The sequence below is a fragment of the Plutella xylostella genome, chromosome 7 (genome assembly GCF_932276165.1).
Source record: "Plutella xylostella chromosome 7, ilPluXylo3.1, whole genome shotgun sequence".
NCBI lineage: Eukaryota > Metazoa > Arthropoda > Insecta > Lepidoptera > Plutellidae > Plutella > Plutella xylostella.
In genome coordinates, this window is record NC_063987.1 from 9,352,816 (window position 1) to 9,379,731 (window position 26,916).

Here is a 26,916-nt window from a genome sequence, read left to right on the forward strand (position 1 = left end):
AGTTCACACAGACATCGGCTTTATTTCCTGGGTTTGCTCGATTATTAAGATATTGCCCAGCGATGGCGAGTTAAAGAAGAGAACACCTTCCAAAATAAACATAAATTCAGCCTTTATATTACGCAAATGTATGTTACGCCGGCTCCATACGTTGGCCCCAACGCAGGTCCCAACGCTACTCGTCCAACGTATGGATCTAGAAAATTGCATTGGCCCCAACGTTGGGGCGAGCGTTGGTAGTTGGCCGTCTTGTGTCGGTTTTATCAAAGGAATCTGCGCCAACGCTGGCGATCACGCCCACACGTTGGCGCTTTGCTCAGTGCTGTTGCAACACGCAACGAGTGCGGACGTCGAGCGAGAATGGATCTCATCCACAACATCGTCACCTTTATGGAAAAATTAAAAAGCTACAGATTTTATTGAACTTAACAACAAGCACATCCAATAATATGGGACGCAACTCGAAAGGAACATAAAAATCAAAATGTATTAGCTGATGCATGGCGCAGCATTCAACAGAAGATGGGCATGATCTTCTCAATTGAAGATTCAAAAACGCGGGAATCATTAATGAGCACATATTTATCGCCTCAGAGCAGTTAAGATTTCTGTATCGGACATCTTTACGTTGGCCCTGCCGGGACACAACTAGTTTATTAGCCAACGTATGTACGCCTTACCCAATTTGCAGTCCAACGTTGGTACGAGCGTTGGGGCCAACGTATGGAGCCGGCCTTAATGTGTGCAATAAACAGTTGACTGTTGAAATTTAGATCCGTGTTTGTTTTAAACAAATCTGCAGTAGGTTGCATGTATCTGCCGAAAAACTGATAAGTAACAGTCGAGGCATACCTACATATCGTGGGTACACCTTGGGGACCGGGCCTTAGACAGGAAGTGTAGACTTGTCTTGTAGAGAGATTGTAATGCTGAGAACTGAATGCAGATTGGCAGTTATCTTTACAATAATGACGCACACACAAACATTACAATATCCTGGTTGTGTACCCACAATGATATTTTTTGTAAAATTATGTGAAAATGCATTTGGATCTAAAAAACAAAAGGTGCATTCCCAATGACGTATTAAATCAATAGGTATACTAATCCTTGCACCACGGTGTCAAACCCTAGACCAGCGTACCGTGTGAAAAAACCTTCATAGACGGACAGACGTGCAATTTCACAGTTTTATGTAATGTTTCGTGTTGACTTTGAACGATGTAAGTTCAAGGCATCAGCCGGCGAGCCGCTCTGTGTATACAGCCTTATTTATTAGTGTGATTTTTTAAAAAGCGGCTGTGTTTATTTTATACGAGAAATAAATTGATTTAGAAAACGAAACCGACCTAATATATAGCTTTAATTTTACAATTAAGTATTATTTTAAATATTTAATTAATTACTTACTTACATAGTGGTATTTGTGAAAAGTGAAAATGTGTAAATCCTTTGTGAAAGCATTGTTTCTTGTGTTCACTGGTAAGTATTTTTTTATAACTATCTACTTCACACTTGTCTATCTATGTACTAATTAGTCACAACTACTCACAACATCATATACCACCTATGGTAAATTTATAAAGTAAAAATACACACAGGTTGGAACCGCCATTAAATCGTATTTTTTTACCTAGCTAGAGATGATTTACTGTATACTTACTTAAATCTTTTACCTCAGTAGATTCGCTATTTTAAATAAAAACTACGTAACAATGCTAATTACATATTTTATGTAACAACTAACGTATTTCGGAGACCATTGCGAAACAGTCACTTTACTTATTTTAGGCATTCGGACTTGTAATTACTACTAATTTAAGAGTGCAATAGTATTTTGTATTATTCTTAGGCAGGTTGGTAGAGCTACCTATACATCCTACCTAGGCTTTGTTCTCCTGTCTGTTTATCTGTATCCCACTGTGACTCCAAATATATTTTGAAATCCTCTTTTAAGTCCACAATTATTAACTTAGCCTAATAAAGGCCGATTCATACACTGTTTAGTGCGTGTGTTTAGAAGACGTACATAGCTGAGTATGTACCTATGGCAAATTCAAATGTTTAACAAGCCCAGCAATGTATCTGAATATGAATAGTTACTATATTATACTTATTAATTACCTACCTTGGTAGTGTGCCTGATGATACTTTTAAGCCGTAAAAATATGTAGGTTTATTATTATTTATTTCAGCTGGTATTATTTAGGTACTGACAAAGATACACTATTTTAATATGACCGCCAAGGTTGGTATTGATGATATTTCCGTATTCGCTACACTTAATTCGAATATAATTTGCTTCTTATTTGTATGTTGATAGCAGCACCCTAATGGCATCAATTAAGTATTAGATAATAAGTAGGTAGGTGCCTGGTAGGTGATATTTGGAAGAAACAGAGGATCAAAACAGTTACCTAACCAAATAATAAATCTTATAATAGTATACCTAGGACGTTAATAATCATAGGGTAGCAAGGATTAAGGAGTTATTATTATATTAGTTCAACATCATCAGCCTATAGCAGTCCACTGCTGGACGTAGGCCTCTCCCAAAGCACACCACGGGATGTGATTCATAGCTTTCCGATATATTAGTTCACTTGTTGCTAATTAGCCGATAGGTACAGTCTACTAATTTGAAATTTATTATAATCCATAACACTCACATTTTCAGCTATAATTTCATGCGATGGACAGAGTGAGTTCATGTTGCCATTCGGCCCGGACACCCTTCGGCAAATCATCAGGACCAAGACCCCACGTAAGTATTACCGAAGCAATTAATAAGAGGTATCAGAACTAAAGTAAGTTTTTTAATCTAAGATACTGAACTGACAGATTCTTAACGGTTCATCAACAATCTATTGTCCCGCCAATAGAACGAAACATCACTTAATCGCGGGACAATCGACTGTTGATGAACCGTTCAAACATCAATCAATCAATCATCAGCCAATAATCATCCACTGCTGCACTGCTGGATATAGGCTTCTCCCAAAGAGCGCCACCACACTCGGTGTACGGCTTTCCTCATCCAGCCACTACCGGCTACCCGCCTAAGGTCGTCGGTCTAGCGGGCATGAGATAAAAAATCAGACTTTAGACAAAATTTTAGTAACTACATCCTCTTCTTACTAGACATCCTCCATAGATACTATTTCTATTTATTAAAAAGACACATATTTTCAGTGCCATCAGGTCGCAAGGCTACTTTAAGCGATGTCAGACTACATTATTATGGGTAAGAATAAAATTATTTTAATATATTAATTTACAAATTCGATCGAAATCTTTCGAGTAGTCCGATCCAAAGCCTATTGGGAATTTTCTCTATATTTCAAAATATACATAGGTACCTACATCCTATTATTTATGCAAAATATAAGTTTATTTTATAACTTATAATTAACTAAGTATGTCATGATCAATATAAAAATAAAACTTTTGAAAATTTCAGGGGAAATTCAACTGAAGATGTAAAGACATATCGACTGAACACGATTCAAGATGTACTACAAGAGTCCAGCTTTGATTCTGAAAAACCAACCGTGTTTTACGCTCATGGGTAAGCTGGATAAATTACTTTACGCCTTCAAAACAGATAATAATTGGAGTGGCATAATTAAATGGACGGTGTTTGCAGATGATTATAAATTTATAATTGTAATTTAATTCTAAAATCGAATATCAACAGCTACTGGCTACAATCTTCGCATGATTGTTTCAATGGCGAATAAACCGGTCCTAAATCAGGCTTGTTTTATGTGAAAATTGTTAATTTGTAATTCAATTTGTATCAATTAACTAATCTCCATTCTCCGAGTTGCAAATTCATTTATGTGGTCTTCGCTAAGTAATATTATTAGAACTTGCACAGTGGTCCTTATTGTCTGGACGATCCAATGACAACTCCGACTCCGGACGGGAATCGAACCCGGATCAATGATGGTCCTATACGTAGGTATGTAGCTCTACAGAGGAAACCGGCAAGTGGAAGTTGAAGTGGCACTAGGCCACGTAGATTTATGCAGAATCGGGTGTTCCAACGTACTCAATGGCCGGTCTTTATGTACTCATACCCTATTAACGTTGGTATTGTGGAGTCCATCAGTTCCGACACAAATTACATGAACATGCGTGCTCTCAAGCCCAATAGTTACCACGTATATAGCCACGTACCTATGGCGGTAGTGAAGCTGCTTCCGAAGCTTGGGGTCATGATGAGCATTTGTGTCTGGCTGGTTGTCGTTTATCTGGTGTAGGTAGTTATATCAGCTGTCCGACACTCATATCACAGGCTCTGCCTAGTTTGGGGCCGGATGGCCGTGTGTGAGAGGTCCCCACATTTTTTTAAACCTCAATTTATTTTTACCTTTTTGCAACACCTGTATTATTATTATTTATATTTGTTTCCAGTTTCGTCGAGCTAGCAGAAGACGAGAGCGTGCGTACGGTGGTGGGTGCTTACCTGCGCGCGGGCGGACACAACGTGGTGGTGGTGGACTGGGCCAACCTCGGTTTCGGAAGCTATCTGCAGGCCGGACGGAATGTGCAGCTGGTGAGGACTTGCCATTAGTTGAACGTGTTAGTCGTACTTGGCTTGGTCCTAGATTAAGGCAAACAACAACAACAGTAGGCATACAGTTTGATGCAAATGGCGTAGACAAGCGCAAATCTAGGAAGCAGTGAACACCTGGCACACTAAACTAATACGCCCCCCCGCTACCTCAGTCGATGGTGATTAGTTTCCCAACTTAGATCGACAAGATATTGTCAAATATTATTCCCGCCATCGCCTGTAGCAGTAGCACTGATTATTTTTGATGATGACGAATCTGTCAAAGAAGAAACTACGCGGCGGGCGCCTACCCACCTGAGCTCCTCTTTTAAAAGGCTACTTACGTGCCCCGCTGCTGTGCATATGCCTCAACATGTTAACTCCACTTCTCTTTCACTTGCCGTCTATCACCATCCCGGTACAACAGTTACGGGCCGCAAGACACGCAAAACATAATTGACATAAACACCTTGCTATATAGGTCTTTATATAGGTCCTTCTCTTATGAATCTTTCCAGGTGGGTCGCGACCTCGGCCGGCGCCTCCTTAAGCTCACCACCCTGGGATTGCCCGCGGCGCGCCTGCACCTCGTGGGACACTCGCTGGGAGCGCACCTAGTGGCGTATGCTGCTAGGCAGATGAAGACTAAGGACGTTGTTGTGCCTAGGTAATGTAGGAGCCAGGTTGCAGAACGTCACCACTACTTATATCACAACCTCTAGGGCTCCAAGTCTGCTAAGGAAACCATTTAAATGACACAGCATTGAGCCGCCATTCCTTAGCAGACTTGAGGCCCAGGCGGCTCCTCAAGCTCACCACCCTGGGCCTCCCCGCATCACGCCTCCACCTTGTGGGACACTCGCTGGGAGCACATCTAGTGGCTTACGCTGCCAGGCAGATGAAGACTAAGGACGTTATTGTGCCGAGGTAATGTAGAATATAGGTTGCAGAACGTCACCACTCGTATCACAACCTCCAGGGCATCAAGTCTGCTAAGGAATGGCGGCACTGTTGTGTGTTGGAAGCATGGTTTTCGCACTGTAGGTATTAAATATCTGCATTTTAGGAAATATTTTTGCATATTTTCTAAAGAACTCACATTAATAAACAGTAATTGTATACTACTGGGACTCACTAACCAAGAGAAAACGGATACCTACCTAAAGTCGGAAAACCATTCAGACGACACAGCATTGAGCCGCCATTCCTTAGCAGAAGTGAGGCCCAGGTGGGTCTTCAAACTCACGACCCTGGGATTGCCCGCGGCGCGCCTGCACCTCGTGGGACACTCGCTGGGGGCGCATTGATTTTGATTGATTTATTAAAACTTTATTTTATCATAATAAACACGAAAAATACACAAATATTCCGCCAAACTGTTAAAACAGTTTATCGGCAGACATGCTCTCATTATAAACTACTTACTTAATCTTAATCTATTTACTGTTAATATCTATTCACTACTAAAGTTACTTGCTAAAATAAATAAAAATATGGTACATCGCAACAGTAGTACAAAGCGGCCAAGCCGCACCGGTATCTGCGGGTAGACATAAAATCAGTTCACAAAAATAATTGTGTGTGCGTTGCGCTGGCAGTGCCATGTATAATTACTATTAGTTAGGTGTATAATTATTTTTGTAAGTTGGTATATTTTTTAATGTGTTTTTATTATTGTATTTCTTTATTATTATTTAGATGTATAGGTACGCTGTTTTAGGTGTATAATTGGTATTTATAAATTTTAATAAAATCTATAGATTTGAAAGTTCCGTATCGTTTAGAAAGAATTGTTTTAGTTTATTTTTTATCATATTTTTTGTTCCTTTAATATCTTTAATCTTATCTGGGATTGAGTTAAATAACTTTGGAATTAGCCAGTCTTTAGTCCGTCTACCATACAAATTAATTACTTTTGGCACTACAAGTTTACGTTGGGTTTTTGAACGCGTATTATAGTTACTTTTTATTTTATTTTTATATTCGTCATTCCAAAATTCGTCGAGTGTTAATAAAAGAAAACATTTTTTGCGTGCTGTAAGAACTTTGCATTTTTGGAATAATAATTCATAGTTTTCTGCATACTGCTTTTTAGTCTTCTGACCCACAATTACCTTCAGAAATCTAATCTGTAAATCTTTTATTATGTAGTCTGAGCCTATCTGAAACCTAGTTAAACATTGTGAGATATGGCGTTTCGACTTTCTCCGTGTTCGGCATCATAAGGGTCACAGTGACAATTAAATAAAGTCCATTTTTCTCTCCACCTTTAGTTTGCAAGGTGCGGGTGCCTATATAAATAGAGTGAGTCGCCCGCGCGCCTCAGTTGGTTTTTGATTTTTGAAGTGAACACTTCGGCAAAATGGCTCAATGTAGCCTCGGTTCCCGTCGGCTTCGCTCCGAACGGGGAAAAATATAATATTGAATTTGCGGAGTCCTCACTGCCGGGAGCAGCGTGATACGGACCAGGCGGCGCGGGGCGCGGGACCTGCCGGCTGCTGCGCACGCAGCCATTGCTGAGGATTTCGCAACGAAGGTTTGAGCTGATAAGCCGTGAGTAAAATGCTATTAATTACTGCTTTTAAAAGCTCAGCCACTGGTCATAATGCTCCGGCGCTTGGGGTTTTTATCCCACGCAGTAGGGTCCGATTCAATAGTCGAGGTGATGATTGATCACATATTCCGGTCCTACTAGTGGCGCTTGAGCTAGATACTTACATTAATGACCGCTTTAAGTAAAGCATAATGTTTATTTTATACAGGAAAAAATAATAAAAATATATTTTTCTACCCTCAATTTCTAATATTTTTAAAAAACAGTTGATAAAAACTTTGCTATTACAATAATGCACTTTATTATAGCTGATGTAAGGCTTTACAAACAGGAGCTTTCCAGGACCGTCATAGGATTTTTTACAGGAAGCACGTGGCTCCGAGTTTCAGTATGTTGGGACATTGTGGCATGTGCGGCGAGTAATGTGATCGCGCCGGTACCTACCCGGTGAAGGGTAGGCAGGCCGATTTGGTGAAATTGAAGTTTCGTGTAACCTGCACCCGGCCCTGTGCTCCCGCGCTGGCCGCCGTCTCGTGCCACCTGCATCGCAGCGTACACCCGGCCCTGCGCTCCTGCCCTGGCCACCGGTTTGTGCCACCTGCATCGCAGCATACACCCGGCCCTGTGCTCCTGCGCTGGCCGCCGTCTCTTGCCACCTGCGTCGCAGCGTACACCCGGTCCTGGCCCTGGCCACCGGTTTGTACTACCTGCACCGCTGCATAGACCCAGCCATGCGCTCCTGCCCTGGCGGCTGTACACCCGGTCCTGGCCCTGGCCACCGGTTTGTGCTACCTGCATCGCTGCATAGACCCAGCCATGCACTCCTGCCCTGGCGGCTGTGTTGTCCCACCTGCATCGCTGCGCACACCTGGCTCTCCTGTTCTGGTTGCCAGATCCAAACGCCCCTGTCTGGGAAGAGATTTTATGCTCAGCGGAACCGCCTCCACTATTGCTAGCACGGTCATCATCATCATCATCATCATCAGCCATAATTGTTAGCGACTTCTTTAGAAGGTATCGTGCGCTATTCATCAGTGATTATGGCATATGCGGACGAACGTTTACTGCCAAGGTTGGTCATGTTAGCCATACAAGGGCACACCAACGAAGCCTGAGTACCCACCTGCAGTCGCCGTAGCCGCATCGGCATGGATGACGACAAATCGGGTAACGTGCACCGCTTCTACAAGTGTTATATCAATTTGATGCCTCCGCTGAGGTAGGGTATTCTGTTAAAGCAGCTTTCTTCTGAACTGCCCAAAGTGACCTGTAGACTGCTCCTGGGGATAGTTGTGCAAGAATTTTTTATTTTTATTTCGATGTTTGCTGAAGAAACTGTCTAATGCAGCTTTTGTTCTAAACTGCCTAAAGATCATTGGACTGCTCATGGGAATGGTGACGCACGGTAAGTACAGGAGCGTTACTATATACTGATGAGAAACGAACGAACGAGAGCTGTCGTGCAATCGGCACGTTTAATACATACAAACAGATAGCTCGCGCTGCAGTGCACTGAAAGTTAGTTTTTCGTTATATAAAGTGACCCCCCAGACACTATCTTTAAGTGTCATGACACATCGGCAGATTCCAGCTTTGAGTCTTTTCTTTTCTCGGCTGTGAGCAAAGTGAATCCCACCGGCGAGTGTTCAACCTGAAAGCACTGAGCTAATTCCTGATTTCGTGAAAGTCGCTGTTGCTATACCATACCGCTTCACAAGTTACCGAATTTATTATGATCCTACTGTCGGATGATCATGATCAGAGTGTCATTGCGGTTTCTGAGTGACACCATATTAGCTGTCTTCCTTATGTCCCAGTGGATTGTGAGTGTGTGTCCGAGCTCTTTGTTGAAAAATGCGTGAACCTCCTACGCAGCAGCTGTCTACTAGTTGTGTATCGAATAAATCGAGTAACGGTGCTCTTGCACGAGACGACTACCTTTTGGTAAAATTATAATTTCCACTATTCTGGGAACATGCATATACCTACTGTGTACTGTGTATCACATCACGTGTAGCCGTAGCCCAACTCAATTTACTGGGCTAGATAATAAACAATGGCAGTCGTCATTAAATTTCTATGAACTTCGAAGGTCATCATTTGGAGCACAATTCAAAGGGAGAAAGTACCTATTCATGCCTAAACGGCTTCTCTAATGAAAATGTATTTTTAATTCGATTCTGGCGCAAACGTTTCATAACTATTTTTCAACACTGTATCTTTTGAAACTACTTAGACTGACTGGTTAAGATGCAGACGTGCCGTTTTCACAATTCCATTTTGGTTAAGTTTTGTGACGACCGAATGGCGTAGTGGATAGTGACCCTGACTACTGAGCCGAAGGTCCCGGGTTCGATTCCCGGCGGTCTTGGATGTGCCCGTAAAATGGCAATAGGCCCGCCCCCTATTACATTGGGACTAACATAACACTCTGGCGAAAAGTGGGTGCAGCAATGCACCTCTGCCTACCCCGCAAGGGAGTACATTAGTACAAGGCGTGAGAGAACTGCAATACCAGGTCGCTGAAGTAGGTAACCTTCCTTAGCTGGACAACAACAAGCCTTTTTGTTTTAAAGAATGTCGCTGTTATATTCGCCGTTACACTGTCATATCGATGTCCAAGGACTTTTTCTTGGTATAGCTAACTACCTAAGTTTACCTATAGATAGCCGCAAGCTATCTGCTGTTGGCGAACTATCAATTAAAAGTCTGATTGATAAGTTAGGCTCGAGGTGGCTCGTCCAACTGTCCATGTTCCCGCCACCATGATTGTTGCTTCCACAGATTAGAGAGTCTATCTATGTTGGCTGTCGTTGCATCAGGTCTGATCAGGTACAACTAACATCTTTACGTACCATCTTTATTTAATCGAGCTATTTTATTTTGTTTTGTCTTGGTTGACTTAATGGTTTTAAAATCGAACCGACCAGAAAGCTTTGTGTATTCTACTTAACACTTCAACATTCATAACCTACAACAATGTAAGTAGGTACCTACGTACCTTTGAAGTTGCAACAAGACGAAGCCTAAATTAAGGTTTTGGCCGGGACCTGCCCTTAGTATTGACGAACATACCTACAGGTGACCTTGTTAATGTTTTTCATATGAAGTACTGAACATTTTACTTATCCCGGTGGCATGACTGATCATTTACTTACCCAGTTAAGACATTTTAGCCGGGATTGTTGTGTTAATCAATCTTTATTAATTGATGTCATCTACCAAGGAATGCTGCCAGAGCTCATAATATTCACACATGATGATACAGAATGATAGTAGCCAACAAAATCGGTGCAAAGGCTTATAAAATAACTTTCTTTCCTAGTAGGACTGCACAGGAACTCGTTAACCGCCGAGTTATTTAGAATACAAAATTAGACTGTGTGTTACTTGTCAATCTAGAATATGAATACGGTGACCTGCATCATGTTTTGAAAAACTGAATACTTAGTTATCCGCCAGTGTCACAGCCTTCATCTAATCTTTTCCAGTAGCTGATGAGGCGTGATATTTAGTAAAATTATCTTCCCTTCAAGCACCACTCCTCTTTCCAAGGACTAGATGCCGCGCCAGGTGTTGCAGGCCGTGTCGTCGTACAGGGCTGACTGAGCAGGTCCACGAGGTTCTAGGGTCGGCTGCTGCATTTCTGAGGTCCAGAATTACATACCCTAGTCAGCATGTGCTGACCTGAGCCCCAGCGGCCTGGATCGATATTCTACATTTTGCAGCTTTTAAATATTGTTGCAAAGTATTACACTGGTTCCATCCATTCGGCTAGTGTATGTTAAAAATATTGCCTTGACAATAACAAGATTTTGATCAATAATTACTTATAAGTATTGCTTTCGAAGAGGCACTGTGTGTATCCATATGTATAATACCTACCTATATGTATAGGTACATACCTTCCATAACTTTCTGACAAGTCAGGAATAATAAGGAAGTACTTAAGTCTTATGTATACTTATACCTTTCTTTTTAGTATATCTACTACCTAGAAATCTATGCATTATAAATTTATAGATTCAAATATTTATCTACTGATATACTCATCAGTAGCTTATGGGTCACAGTTGGTTTTCTCTCCACCATGCGATAATAAACACATCTCACAATGTTTAACTAGGTTTCAGATAGGCTCAGACTACATAATAGACGCATTTTTCCTGAAATAAAAATGACATATTATGTATCTAGCCTATCTGAAACCTAGTCATTTCTGCATGGTGATATTACAACTGAGGCGCGCGGGCGACTCACTCTATTTATATAGGCACCCGCACCTTGCAAACTAAAGGTGGAGAGAAAAATGGACTTTATTTAATTGTCACTGTGACCCTTATGATGCCGAACACGGAGAAAGTCGAAACGCCATATCTCACAATGTTTAACTAGGTTTCAGATAGGCTAGATACATAATATGTCATTTTTATTTCAGGAAAAATGCGTCTATTTTATTAGTCTGGGTTTTGAAAGTAAATCCGAAGCACTCTATCCCATACGATAAAACTGAATCCACTAAAGCGTGGTACAACATATATAAAATTGATCTGGGGGTACAATAGCTGAGGCTTTTAAATTTACTTAGCAATACTCGAAGTTTATCACTTACCTCGTTTATTTGATATTTCCAACAAAAACGGTTGTCTACTGTTAGGCCTAGATATTTATATTTAATTACGCTCTCGATGGTTAAACATTTACAGTTTTTGAAGTCGAGATGTAAACAGTCGTACGAGTGTCCCTTTAATTCAATTTGTTGGATATCTATTTTGCGATAGCTGGAAGAGATGTTCATTATTTTAGTTTTTTGATTATTTAAAATAATTCCGTTATCGTGTGCCCACATCATAATATTATTCAGGTCACTCTGCATATTGTTCTGAATAATGACGGGATCATGTCCAGCGTACATTAAACAGGTGTCGTCTGCAAACATGTACTTCTGGCATTTTTTAATTATAGATACCATGCTGTTCACGTGAACTATGTAACATACGGGACCAGACACAGAGCCCTGAGCAACGCCATATTTAACCATTTTTCTTGAGCTGTATTCGTCTGAAATTTTTACCGTTAGAGTACGGTTCTTTAGGTAATTAGCAAACCAACCCTGAAGTGACCCGCGTATCCCGCTTTCATCCAGAGCAGTTAATAGTGTGCTATGATCAAGTGTATCGAAAGCCTTTTTAAAATCAATGAAAAGTACAGCTACTTGTTTTTTACTATTTAATGAAGTGTTTATTTCATTTGCAAATTTTGATAATAATTTTGTCAAAGTCAAAGTCAAAGGCATTTATTTGCTGAATATAGGTTACATAGGTGATAATAATTATATTAAAGGTTGCTTAGCTATACTCTACCCGAAAGGGTTTGCAAAATTTAAAATATTAACAATATAATTTTTATACAATTCATGAAATTAGGCTTAAGTAGTAACAAATATCAATGCTATCTTACAATTCACACTGGGTACATATTTAACATTAATTTATAAGGAACCCTAGGCACAGCCACAAGGAAGGAAACTAAAGTTTGTCTTGGAGAAATTCACTAAGGCTATAATAGGCTTTTTCAATGAGAAGTTGTGACAGCCTTTTTTTAAACAAATGAATAACTTGTATTTCCCTAATACTATTCGGCAGATGGTTATATACTATGGGCGCCATTCCAAATATGCTTTTATTATATAAAGCTGTTGAGCGACTCGCAGCACTGATCTTATTTTTATATCTTGCACTGTTAAATTGGCCAAATAAATCATTGTTCGTTTTTACAAATAGCGCTATCTCTAAAATATATAATGACGGCAATGTGAATAATTTTAGTTTTATAAAATGGGGTTTGCAGGTATCTGTAGATTTCAGTTTACAAATTGATCTGATGCACCTTTTCTGAGCCTTGAAGGCATTAGTTTGTTGTGTTTTTACCTTTTTGAAATCCGTACTGATATTCCGTGATTATATTATTTATATTTAAATAAGATGATACTTGGTTTACGATGGCTTTCTCTACTATTTTGTTTAAGGTAGGCAAAACTGCTATAGGCCTGTAATCACCAGGATTGCTGTGATTACCACCCTTGAACAAAGGTCTTATTATAGAAACTTTAAGTTCATCCGGATACAGCTGCTTGTGTATACACAAATTAATAAAGTGGGCGATAATTGGACTGACTTCTTCTTTGATTAGTTTAATATCACACAATCGTATTTTGTCTATTCCTGGTGATTTGTTGACATTTAAATTATTTAGTATTTTAATTACTGAAGCTGTTGTAACTTTTTGGAATCTCATAGATTTGTTTTGATAAATTGTATAGCTGTTCCGGTCTAAAAACTGTTTATCACATTTATGTTTTATTGAATCTATCTCATTACTAAAAGTATCTAGCCGCGTATGCTGCCAGGCAGATGAAGACTAAGGACGTCACCGTGCCGAGGTAATGTGGGAGCCTAGCTTAGAAAGACTGACATTAGAGTGACACTGCTGTCGAAAGTTCATTGCTTGGCTCTAACGAAACTATTAACACCGCCATCGCCACTGTCGCCGCCAGGCAGATGAAGACTAATTACTCGTATATATACGTTATTGTGCCAAGGTAATTTAGGAATGTCGAACACAGAGTCAAATGTATAAACGTATAAAATTTTCTTATGAACATCAATTCTTTACAAACTACTCTCCGTTTGTAAAATGGGGCCCTTGTTGTCTTTGGAGAAGAACGGCTAGAAACTCCTGAACCATCTATCCAAAATAGGAGACAGAGGTAGCATAGAATAAACATTGACATTAAATTGACACTACTATACTGTCAAAAGTTAATTTCTTGGCAGTGACGAAACTATCCACACTATCCCAGGCAGATGAAAGCTAAGGAAGTCACTGTACCTACTTAATGTAGAGTCTCTTCTATCTTCAGTTTTATTACAAGTAGATATTCGGTAATGTTTCAGGATAACCGGCTTAGACCCGGCCATGCCCGGGTTCTACCCGCCGCTGTCGTTCCTAGGCGACCACGTCACCGCTGATGATGCGGCCTTCGTCGACATCATACATACAGGTACCTATATTTTTAATGGAAAACAAGTATGATACTTGATAAAAATATCGGACATCTTGCATTGCTCCGTAGAATGAAGCAGACAATTTGATAGAAATGGGCCATGTTGCATCGTGCATATTGCATTTATGAAAGGTGGTTCGCGATATTGACTGACCCCGTGAGTTTCCGGATAAAAAGTAGCCTGTGTGTTAATCCAGAATTCAGTAATTTTAACGTGACTTATGCTAGTCATGACGTCACCAACCTTTGGTACTACGATGTGAAAGGAGGCGACGAAAGAAGCGTCGTGTGATGTTACGTTCGAAGCTTTCACTATTACTCATATATTCAGAATATACCAGCTGTTTTACATTTTGTCCTTTAGCTATAAGTTACATGTTTACTCTGCTCTATGCACCTAATAGTACATTATGTTAATTAGTTATGTTCTTTCTATTATTAATAAAATCGCCCCAATTTTGGCTAACATTTTTAATAAATGTATCGCTGAAGGTGTGTTCCCAGATCTTATGAAATTGAGTAAAATTATACCTCTGTTCAAGAGTGGGGATATGGAGGACCCTGCAAATTTCAGACCTGTCTCGGTTCTTCCAGTTTTGAGTAAAATATTTGAGAGGGTCATACTCAATCAGATGCTTTTGCATTTCAATGAAGCTCGATTGTTTCATAGCCAGCAGTATGGTTTTACAAAAGGCAAATCAACAACCGATGCCGGTACTGCGTTAATTAAGCACATATTTGACGCCTGGGAAGACCATCACGATGCTATTGGAGTCTTCTGTGATCTGTCGAAGGCGTTTGATTGTGTAGACCATCAGACTTTAATTTCGAAACTGAGATACTATGGAATAGGAGGAAAGGCTTTAGATTTGATAGCTTCATATTTAGACAAGAGGCAACAAAGGGTCGATATTAACAATACTAAATCACAGGGGGCTCATGTAAAGATAGGCGTCCCTCAAGGATCTATTCTGGGACCATTTTTATTCCTCATTTATATTAATGACTTGCCTTTTATGGTTGAAAAATTGACTAATATAGTTTTATTTGCTGACGATACTTCTTTGCTTTTTAAAGTTAAAAGAAGTGAAAATAATTTTTATGAAATTAATTCTATTCTATCTGACATACACGATTGGTTTACCGTAAATAATCTTTTATTGAATTCTAAGAAAACGAAATGTATTAAATTTACACTGCCGAATGTTAGACAATGCGATACTAACATTATTCTAGATGGGAATAAATTGGACCTAGTTAATGATACTGTCTTTCTTGGTATGACTATAGATTCAAAGTTGCAGTGGGGACCTCACATTGCCAAATTGGCTGGAAGGTTGAGCTCCGCAGCTTTTGCTGTACGGAAAATTAGACAACTGACCGACGTTGAAACCGCCAGATTAGTTTACTTTAGTTATTTCCACAGCTTATTGTCGTATGGCATTTTGCTTTGGGGTAGAGCCGCTGATATTGAAACTATATTTGTATTACAGAAAAGAGCCATCCGCTCTATATACAAACTTGGTTCCAGGGATTCATTGAGAGAGCTATTTAAAGAAATTAACATCCTTACAGTTCCATGTCAGTTCATTTTTGCCAATTTAATGTATGTACGAAAGAATATTTCCACTTTTGATACAATTGGCAGTAATCATGACATTAATACTAGGAACAAGCATAAGCTGGCTTTTCCAGCGATGCGTCTGGCGAAAGTTAATAAATCGTTTTTAGGGTACTGTATTAGATTTTATAATAAGCTTCCAACAGAAGTTGCTCAAATGCCAGAGAATAAGTTTAAGTGTTACATTAAAGAGAAACTCAGTAAAAAAGCTTATTATAAAATTGATGATTACTTAGAGGACGTTAATGCATGGCTGTGATAAGTAGTTAGCTCTGCTCATATTATTATAATAATTATTATTAAGCTTATATGTATTGTATACCAACTAGTTTTAAGTCTTTTTTTGAAAAGATGGCTCAGGAGTTTCTTGCCTCCGTTCTTCTCCTTAGACAGAAAGAGACCCCCCTTATCCGAACGGAGAGTAATTTGTAAAAATTGACGTTCATCAGAAAATTTTATATTTGTACGATGAATAAAAAATTTTGACTTTGACTTTGACTTTGACTTATAATATGCAATGTTCCAGACGGCGGTCGCTACGGCGCGTCGACCAAGACGGGGCATGCGGACTTCTGGCCCAACGGCGGCACCGCGCGCCAGCCCGGCTGCCAGATCAATACCGTGCTCTTCACTTACGAAGGTAACTATACTAACTTACTAATATGGTTGACTACTGATACTTTATAATGGTTGTGGGATAGGTATATGGTAAGCTGAGGAATTGTTAGGCCACAGAATTTATCGTCTATCAAATGTTTCGCCAAAACTTGGTCAAAACTCTATGGAATCGTGACCCAGGGTGAAAAGTAATGAAATTGTATGACATTGCGCTCCGGCATAATGTACCAACAGTGCCATATGCAACAGTGAGACATATTGAAAAATCTAGTTTTTTACGGCCATTTTAGATACCAATAGTTTTTTTTACCTTTGAAAACTTAAAAACGATAAGCCTATTCAATATTACACGCTACTGCATTTGTTTCATAATATTGATTATTCAATACTAAAAACAAACATCACTTCTAATTTCCAGACTTCTGCGGGCACTGGCGCTCGTGGCGGTTCTGGGTGGAGTCGCTGGGCGGGCCTGGGTTCGACTCCCGCCCGTGTACCGACTACGAGGCCTTCACGCGCGGCGAGTGCAAGACGGCACCCGTGGCGTATATGGGCGAGAAGGCTGATAAGGAGTTAGTACTTACTGTTGTTTTTGAACCGGAGTCTTGTTCTTCTTAGATTGTCAGTGGGTAATACTAGTTCTGAACTGGGGTTGGCCTTTTGCTGAAAGGACTAGCCAGTTAGACGTATATAGGTAGGTACATAACATAGGCGGTACGCCTAGAATGCGCTGGACGAATTAATGACTTATGTACCTACATACGCATTCGTACTGAAGTTAAAACGCCTTGCAATGCTGAAAAAATGCATCCATTTTGTGATACATTGCTATTCACCCTCTCCATTAAAAACTTATTTTAATTAGCCCATTATTTTGATTTTACGATTACAGCCGCACAAATTATAATTATCATCATCATCAGCCAATAATCATCCACTGCTGGACATGGGCCTCTCCCAAGGAGCGCCATAACACTCGGTCCTCGGCGTATACGTTGGTACTCTCTCTACATTGAAGTACCTACATAGTTCTACTTGCCGTTATGACAAGCTTAATTAATTAAACTCATCAATATATTTGTTAATTTCAGTCTGCGAGGCAACTTCTACCTGAGGACAGCTGGAACTAAACCGTTCTCTCTGGGAGCACGCGGGGCAGAGTGATACAAGTAACGTTTAACTATGTTCTATGCTTAGTTTGTATTGTATTCATGTGCCTGCTATTTTATTTTACCTAGTAAGTAATTAAGTAGAATTATTTTGGAATAAATTACGATTTAAACCGTAGTTGTTGTTTATTACTTATTTATTTCTGTACTAGTATATTTAGTATACTTTGTAAAATATAGTATGAGTCAATCCATACACTTTATTTGTCATTTGTTAGTTTTAAAGGGCAAACTAAGTTTATATACCAGGCATAAGGATCTGACAATCGTCATAGGATTGATACTATATTTAACAAAGTTTAGTAGCATTTATTAATTTGTATTTAATCTAGTCGGTAGTTAGGTGCATGCATTTTTACAATATCACACGCATTTTCAGTCGTAATTACATAAATCTTATTTTAATATCACACTTAAACAACATAATATAAATTCGTTTGTCTACAATTAAATTATAAATAAATTACTTACACAAAATTTTCAACATCATCAACACTATCTGGCAACTTTCTATTTTTCGTCTCTGGCAACAACATGCAAATGGCGGCCGCGACTAGTGGCGCCAAACCGAAAATGACAGTGGGCATCCACGGCAACGAATAGGAGACATTCGCCACAAATGGCGCGATCATCGACCCTATTCTCATAGACATAGAGCACACTCCCATCCCCATATTCCGAGCTACCGTAGGAAAAAGTTCCGAAGTGAAAATGTAGATGGCGGTGTTAAAAATGGCGCCACAGGCCGAGCCTAAACTGCCGAGTGTCAAAGTGAGCCAGAATATTTTGGGCACGCATCCTAGAATTATTATAAAAATGCCTCCCAATGCGAAGAAAATGGCCGTGGAAGTTTTTCTGTTGAACGTCCTCACCATCCATATCGCGAACAGGTTGGACGGGATCTGCAACGAAACAAGAAGCAAGGTAAGTACCATACATAATGTTTTTGTTGGTGTTGGATAGGGTAGTTTTAAATTTGTAGTTTGTGGTAGCCTATCTGTAATGGGCCTGTAACTGCGAGAAGTCTATCTATGATGAGGGGGGCAGGGCAATTTTCCATCACTTCTAAGTACCTATTAAATATTGTAGCTATAGAACTCACAAGATAATGTCGCGTGTTGAGTTGATGTCGATTGAAACAAACGTTCGAATTTTGCGATATGTTTTCAATGTGAGATGTAGGTATAGTTTTCCTCCTCTTCTTTTAACGTTCTATTCACCAATATAGATGTTATAAACCTAGCTTAGGTACTTATGGTATTTTCGTGTTTCCCATTGTACTTACCCTTACCACCATTATCATCATCATATCCGAGTTAAGACTAAACCCTACCACCAAACTCCTGCCTACCTGTATAGCCCCGGCAGCCGCAGCGCTCACAAACGGGTCAGGGCTAGTCTGCGTAATGTACTGGTTGACGCCAAAGAACGTGAGTCCTCCAATGAGCCACAGCGCGCAGCTGCAGACTGTGCGCTTGCGCAGGCTCGAAGTGCGGAACAAGTCTATGTAGTTGAGTTTAGGCTCGTCGGTTTTGTTGTTGAGGATCTCTTTGGAGAGTTTGGTCAGGGTGTCTTCGATGTTGGCGGTTGGGAGGTTGTTTCTGGAAGTTGAGATAGTGGAAATTGGATTTTAGCTATTATAATAATATATTATTTATAAGTTATTATATTATTTTATGTCACTTTACAATTGCATTAGTGAATAACGTTTAAATGAAAATACTGTTAAATGTGAAATTACCTACGCCGAATAGAATAGAATAATTTTAGGTCATTAGTTACTACATAGCAATTTAATTCAGATTTCGGCGTTTGATAAATCAGCTATTAATGACGCAAGTTGGTTTAATTGTCTTTCATAATATTGATAACAGTAGGTAATTGAGATAGGAACACTTGTCTACTACTTATATTACGAAATAAGGCCTATGAAATGTTATCGTCAATCTAAAAAATATGAAATACGATTATAGTAAACTAAACATAATGGTATCGAATCAATCTATTAAATGAACCATAACTTATCGTAAAACTTTTTAATACCACGTGCGGATAAAGAACAATATAAAAATGGTGTAATTCATACTTTTTTCGATGTACCTAGTGATAACTCTGACAAATCAAACTCACTTTGACAAATTATTTCTCTCTCTATATACCTACAAATCTGATTGTCGGCTGATGATGAAAAATACAACTTACAACAAAGCGGCATCCGTGACAATCCTAGTAGCTTCCTCCACCCGCCCCACCGACACCAGCCATCTCGGCGACTCGCTCAGCAGAAAGAAGTACCCCAAGTAGATCACCGGAGGGACAGCCAGAGCCAGACTGTAACTGTCCCAAGTCCTGAAGTAATACGCGAATAGCGGCACACTCATGTGACCTACAATGAAGGGGATCTGGAAAACGCAGCCCAAAACCTGGAAGAGAATAGAATATAATTTTATTCGACGTAAAATTCTTACATAGTAGCTGTTCCTGCGGGCTCCGCTTCGCCTTAAAAAGTCTCGCCGTGGGAATACCGCGATAAAAAGCCTATGTGTTTATTCAGGTTCTCAGCTAACTCCATCTCCATACCAAATTTTGTTAAAATCGGTTCAGCTGTTTTGATTTGAAGAAGTAACATACACACATACTCACTTTCGCATTTATAATATAAGTAGGATTAGTTGATAGTCATAATATTACTCTACCACCATTTCACAAAGGCTCAGTCACTCAGGAGAAAAAATCGAGCATCTTTTTCCCTCACCTCCCGGTATTTTGGCCCGACAGTCTCCATAACGATGACGAAAGAGACAACCATAGTTCCTGCGGTTGCTATACCCATCATAAAGCGTAGTAAGGTGAAGATTGTGTAGCTGGGTGAGAAAGGGATGGCGAATCCGAATATTATGAGGAGGGTTATCGATGCCAGGAAGGAGCTTCTGCGGCCATATCTGAAAGGATAATTGTCCAATAAATTGTTGGATAAATTCTTGTCGGTAAATGCTAAGGAAAATATGTATAGTATACGATGTGTGAGCTGGAGGTCATACTACCTTGAGGATAGTGTATCACACATCTTTATCATCTTAAGTAGTTAATTGTATGCGTTGTTGCGTACGGCAATCATTAAAATTAGTTCAGGGTTTGGATTTCATTGCCTTCTTTTTGCGATCAGCAATATTTTTCTATCATAATCTCGTACATAAGTGAACTTCGGTTTATAATACCAGTTCTGCAATCTGCATTAGGTATAAAAACAGTAAAAACACGTTATAATATAGGGCAGTTTATAAACCCATATCTGGCCCGTTTGGGAATTGAACTTGCCTTTTGTTGGATATTAAATAATATTCAAAATTATAAGTAAGTAATAGATAACTTTCTTATGATAATATGGTTATGGTGTATGTGTTCAGAAATAACAGTTAAACTAAACAAACCTATCAGAAAGAAACCCGAACATGATGCTTCCGATCAAGATGCCGAACTGCAGCACAGTCTGTGTGAAGCTAGCGAGCCACTGCCGCTCGCAGACCAGGTCCCACTCCGACACGATACTGGTCTCCATAGGACTCGTGTCGTACTCATACTCCACGCAACCACTGTAGCACGTGTTATTAACAACAGTTGTTGTACTGTTAGAGTCAAATTTCGAACACCAGAAGGAGGCTTTTGGGGTGAGGAAAATGATCGCCATTTGTACAGTCCCTGATGAGAATTTTACCAGAAATATGGAAGTGAAGACTATGAGCTGCCATTTTCCAATATGGCCGAGTAGTTTGGCTAGAACGTCTTCCTTTTCTTTGCCTGTGTCGGTGTTTGAGGTTATTTTGCTAATGATCTTGTGCACCATTTTGAGGCTTTGTCTGTTTAGTTTAGTCTAATTGTTTCTGAGGTTTTTGTCCTATTCTGAACGAAGTTATTTTTGCTGATCTTCCCCAGTTTGTGGTTTGTCAGTTTCGCTTTGCATTGAAGTCTTTCGCATAAAAACCGGTTCATGAGATAGCGATTTTGTTTTGTTATTTTATTTTATCTTGACTCAATGTTATTTCTGGGACTCTCATGCTTAGTAGAACGGTAACCTCGGTTTACTTTGATTAAGTTATCTTAACACTATTATTATATCTTCAGTCGCGGATAATCTGCATCTGTAAATTAAACAAACATTCGTTTATCTATAAATATTTCTTATTGTTGGTATAGTTTCAAGAAATTACTCGTATAATAATAATCTTTCATTCATGACAATCACGTGAGATCTATTTTATTTAAGTATACTCTACTATCAAGCAGATTTATTTCAGGACCAACTAAATCGTGATAATCTTTGCTACATATATTTGTATTGAGGCTTATCATTATCATCTTACAAAGACACATTAACTGTTTTTGTGCCAACATTTTCACAAAGGCTAATGTGTCTTCAGTATCTTTACACACGACAATATGAAGAAGAATAAACGACGTAAAACTAAGCCTTGAGCCTGACCTAGAACTTGATTTAGGAAATAGTATCTGCTTAAATATTTCAAGTGAGGTTTTGCGACATCCATTTGTTTAAGGAAGTACGTACTTATCTGTACTTTTATTTCATTACTGTGTAAAATATTAGGAATTTAAAATTATGAATAGACCTCTGTACTTTTCCATCTATTTCTTAATTTCATTTATCTTTTCGCGCGAGCTTAGGATCTTGAAAGGTTTTTCTGTAGAAATGCTTATCTTCCATGCCTTTATAAGTAGGTACTCTATAGCTTTATACAGGGTGTCCCAAAAGTCAACGTCATCCCTTAAAGGGCGGATAGGTCAGCTCATGAGAGGCCAGAATATCACAATATGACCTTAGTAAAAACCCGATAATTTTCGAGATATTGACACTTTTATAAATTTGCTGAAAATCAACACTTTGGATCAGTTTTTTGCGTGCCACCGGTACAAAAATCCATATTGTTAGAATTTGTTTGATGCTGCATCACCCTGTATAGCCCTGCTATTGATCGCAGACAAAAAAAATATCGAGTAATGCTGTATGGTTAAAAAAAACACGGTTTTCAAAGTCATATAAGGTAATCGTATTTTTTTATAAACAACTTTGACTATACATACTGTAAAAAAAATATAACAGTATACATACTGTTTGTTTTTTTAAATAAGGTGTAAAAATATGTTTTATAAGAGTTTGGTAAGTTTTTTCTTAGCTATTTTTGCGTCATCTATGTTGCCACGGCTGACCCCACCACCTATTTTACTTTTACTCATTCCTACATGACTTACCCTTAATAAATTCAGTCAGATAAATTTCCTTCAAACAATTTTAAACCGAGGTCGTTTGGTACTAAAATAGCAATAACTTTTTTGTTAATTGAAACAATAGCAACGTTTCATATCATTTTGGAAACTGCATTAAGTAAGCAATCTTTTCAAATAAGGTGCCAGGTTTGCGTGGTATATTTTTTTTACAGTATGTAGAGTCAAAGTTGTTTATAAAAAAATACGATTACCTTTTATGACTTTGAAAACCGTGTATTTTTTAAACATACAGCATTACTCGATATTTTTTTTGACTGCGATCAATAACAGCGCTATACAGGGTGATGCAACACCAAACAAATTCTAACAATATGGATTTTTGTACCGGCGGCACGCAAAAAACTGATCCAAGGTGTTGATTTTCAGCAAATTTATAAAAGTGTCATTATCTCGAAAATTATCGAGTTTTTACTAAGGTCATATTGTGATATTCTGACCTCTCATGAGCTGACCTATCAGCCCTTTAAGGGATGACGTTGACTTTTGGGACACCCTGTATATCATGAATTGAACACCTACAACACGAGCGGACAGTTACAGTGCAACATCTGTAGCCGCACGTTTAAGACCAAGTTAGTACGAGCACATGCCAGGAACTGACAAGGTGTTGCCGTCGACGGTTACGTCGTGGAGGACATCATCATCATATCATGAATTGATCACATACTCGTAACATCACCATAACAAAGATTAGCATGTAGGTATAAGCCACGAGTGGCCACGACTTATGTTTTGGTACGATTGTCCGATTGCAATAATTCAAAAAATAATCTGCAGCTATTGAAACAGTTATGAAGCCGAATGAACTTAATCGAAATTGCATGTTCAACTATTCTAGTGTCTTATGTAAAGACTGTGACAACAAAGCGATTGTTATCCTATTTAAAAATATAAAATAGAAAAGTGTGCGGCTATAATTGCGGTAAGTATACAATACAAATTATTGACAATATTTCAATAAATAGCAGTGAATGTAGGTAATATATAAGATTTTTTAAATCCTGGAACGGTTCGCGGAGATAGGAATATTAATTGAGTTGAGCGACCGGTGGCGGTCGTCGCCCGGGACCTAGACACAGATAAATATGACACCTAGGTATATCGGTTCCGCAGATATTATTGAAGGTTATATGAGGGCAGTAACTTCATTATTCAATCTATAAATAGGAATTTGTAAAAAATAAGAATAGCGTTATGAAAAGACAGAAAAATTTGGTGCGGTAATGCGGCTTATTCGGATAAACAAATCTTAGGTTGGTTAGTGTAAATAGGTTTGGATACGCACTCAAAAATTATTTTAAGTCTCAGTTCTAATAGATTTATGAATCAAGGCCCTCATCATACAAAATTGTTTATGTTCATTAAATCTTGCGCAAGTTATTTATAATCCCTTCTCTAGTTTACAATCACTGATGGTCAAATTGCTTTTGACATTAAGTCCATCTGTAATGCGTTCAATATATTAAGTGATAAATCGTTGATATGACCGTGAATTAAATATATGGTTCTATCTACCTCGTGTCCACAAGGTTTAATCATATAAGTTTTTATTACAATGTAGTAGAATCACATTTGTTTTAGCATCATCATTTATAAAATACACGAACATAATGTATATTGGTATAAAATGAAAAAAGTCATAATTTTAAAATTTTCTTTAAATTCACCTTCGCTATGTAGGTAACAGTGTGCCTAAGCAATCTTTGCAATAAATGATTTTGATTTGATTTGATAAGTGCTACAGTTAAATACAGTTTTATTGGTGTCACCATAAAAAATATAGGTAATTTAGGTATTTGTAATTAACACTGAACACATTATTAAATTAACTACCGATCTAGGCACAGATACCAGATATTATAAAACTATTACCTAGCCAGCCTATAGGCCAGGCTGAAGCTGTGTACCTTGGCAATTTGCTGTAAGACCTAGGTAGGGTGTTATCAATATCATAAGAAATCTGCATAGCAAATATTTTTGCATAAAAATTAAGTTAGCCAAATATGAAGAAGGTGAGTCGTTTTAAATAACATTTGGCCTAAATAGCCAGAAGAGGCGATGTTTCGTGGGCGGACAGTCGGGCACCATTATTGAAGGCCTTGAAACTGATTTTAAACACGACGTGTGCAGCCTGAAACGTAGGATTGGTACTGTACTTATGTATCCTATTTATACATATGTACCTAGGCAGCTAAAAATTAGTCACTGCTGGACAGCCCCCCCTCAGAAAAGTCATAAAAATCTTTATTGCACATAAAAAAAATACAAATAAGTCACACATAATTGACAAACAATCATGTATTGTGAATTGTGATTACTTACAGAAGATATTATAAATAAAGTACAATCTGTGGCCTTATTACTGAAAGTAACCTCTTGCAGAACCAATAAGAAAAATAGGAGTTTAAAACTAAGTAATTTTGTGCTTATTCCTCTACCGAAAGTTAAGATTAGTCGGCCAGTAGACAACGCATCCTTAAAACAAAATTCTTCGGCAAGTTTAAATACGTTCACTTACCTACAGTAACTAAGGTTGATTAAATATTATCGTATTAGCTCTATAAAGCCACTCCACTAGTACACATTATCAGTATGAAATAAATAGGTTTAGGCACTCGTTACAATTATTGACCCTGAGCTCTCTGATACCTATAGGTGTATAAAATAGATTGGTATGGTATTAAAATGCAAATCAAATAAATAGGGGGTAGGCAGGGTTACGATTGGTATTTTTGGGGCACGTTTAAGACGTACATAGTTCACCTTTGGATCCCTGAAAGAACTCTAAACAAATGCCTTAACTCGTAGACTACTCACTAACTCGTTATGAAAATTAGCATGAAACCTTCAGTAACTCTGAGATGCATTTTGTTATTTTAGATATTTATAATCTAACTTAGGATTTTTAATTGAATGTCCAGACTCATTCATGCCCCATAATATACTAAGCTAAACCTACATATAAACTATACATATAAAACCATATTATTTATTTAAATTCTCTATTTATTTGTAAGTAGTTGTACCAAATAAAGATGTGTACTGAAAATAGATGACAAAAAAACAAATATGGAAAAGGTCACGCTTATTTAAGTAAATTCAGTCATAAAATAAAACTTCAGAATTATGTAATTGTGAAAAAAATATTTTTTCTGTCATCAACAACAAAAAATGCGACTCACCGAAACAACTAACCGGTAAAACGTGACCAAACACAATCATCCATAAAACCAACACATAACAATACAAAGTATTCACAAAACTAACAATAAATAAGTCATTTATACACGAAACATATCGTTACAACGGAATACATAAATGAGTAGTCTTAAAAATAAAACAAACGACTGCGCTACGGCAGGCGTTGTTCGGAACTGATGCTGATAAGGAAAAGCATGAGATTGAGGAGACTGTCGAAGTAAGGACGCGACGTGTGAGGTACTTCCGATGGAAGGCGCCTGGTTCCGTATGTGTATGATGCTTTGTAAGTATAAGGAGGATTTTTATCAGTGAACTAGCTGTACCTTCTTCTTATTCAATTTCTACAGACAATATATTCTGAAAGTGCCGTTAGGTGAATATTCTTATGAATAGGTATGACTAGATCTGCGTCGCCGTCGGTATTGTTAGATGCAGTGTGTAGGTATGTAAAAACGTTATTTTGCACTTGTATTTTTTTCTTCTAGGTACTTACTTATAAATTTTACGCACTGCCTCAGTGGGAAATTTGTACCTAAACATTGTACTTAATTAGGTACCTAATATGGATCAGCCAAAAAAATTGTTAGGTATTAATTTAATGTTTTATCGATGTGCAAGGACCTTAAGGATGCGGTAGGCAGGTGAATAAATCCGGTAATACTGGAAAATCTGCTAAATTCAGTAAAAAGGTAAAAGACACTAAACTGGTTAGACCGGACTGAGCAAGATAATAAAAGTGTGCGCACAAAATGTTTATCAAATTTATATCCTTAACATTTGCAAATCGATAGTAAGGGCCTGTTTCACAATGTATGGATTACTTTG

The 26,916-nt window shown here is 38.4% G+C and overlaps 2 protein-coding genes across 2 annotated transcripts; one reads left to right on the plus strand and one right to left on the minus strand.

Moving 5' to 3' along the window:
• The first annotated feature begins 1,101 nt into the window (after window positions 1-1,101).
• LOC105387620 (pancreatic triacylglycerol lipase) lies at window positions 1,102-17,707 on the plus strand. Its single transcript, XM_048622307.1, has 10 exons — window positions 1,102-1,482; window positions 2,678-2,764; window positions 3,193-3,244; window positions 3,461-3,568; window positions 4,420-4,561; window positions 5,080-5,228; window positions 14,072-14,178; window positions 16,329-16,442; window positions 16,839-16,992; window positions 17,512-17,707. Exons 1-10 carry the CDS (start codon window positions 1,440-1,442, stop codon window positions 17,582-17,584), a joined length of 1,029 nt encoding a protein of 342 aa, XP_048478264.1. The 5' UTR covers window positions 1,102-1,439; the 3' UTR covers window positions 17,585-17,707.
• A 209-nt stretch (window positions 17,708-17,916) lies between these two features.
• Window positions 17,917-26,275, minus strand: LOC105387621 (organic cation transporter protein). The gene is made up of 6 exons (XM_048622097.1): window positions 26,073-26,275; window positions 21,021-21,728; window positions 20,345-20,531; window positions 19,792-20,012; window positions 18,941-19,190; window positions 17,917-18,491 (listed from the first exon to the last, which is right to left on the minus strand). The coding sequence occupies exons 2-6, from the start codon at window positions 21,431-21,433 to the stop codon at window positions 18,057-18,059; spliced, it is 1,506 nt and encodes a 501-aa protein (XP_048478054.1). The 5' UTR covers window positions 21,434-21,728; window positions 26,073-26,275; the 3' UTR covers window positions 17,917-18,056.
• Between the last annotated feature and the right edge of the window lie 641 nt (window positions 26,276-26,916).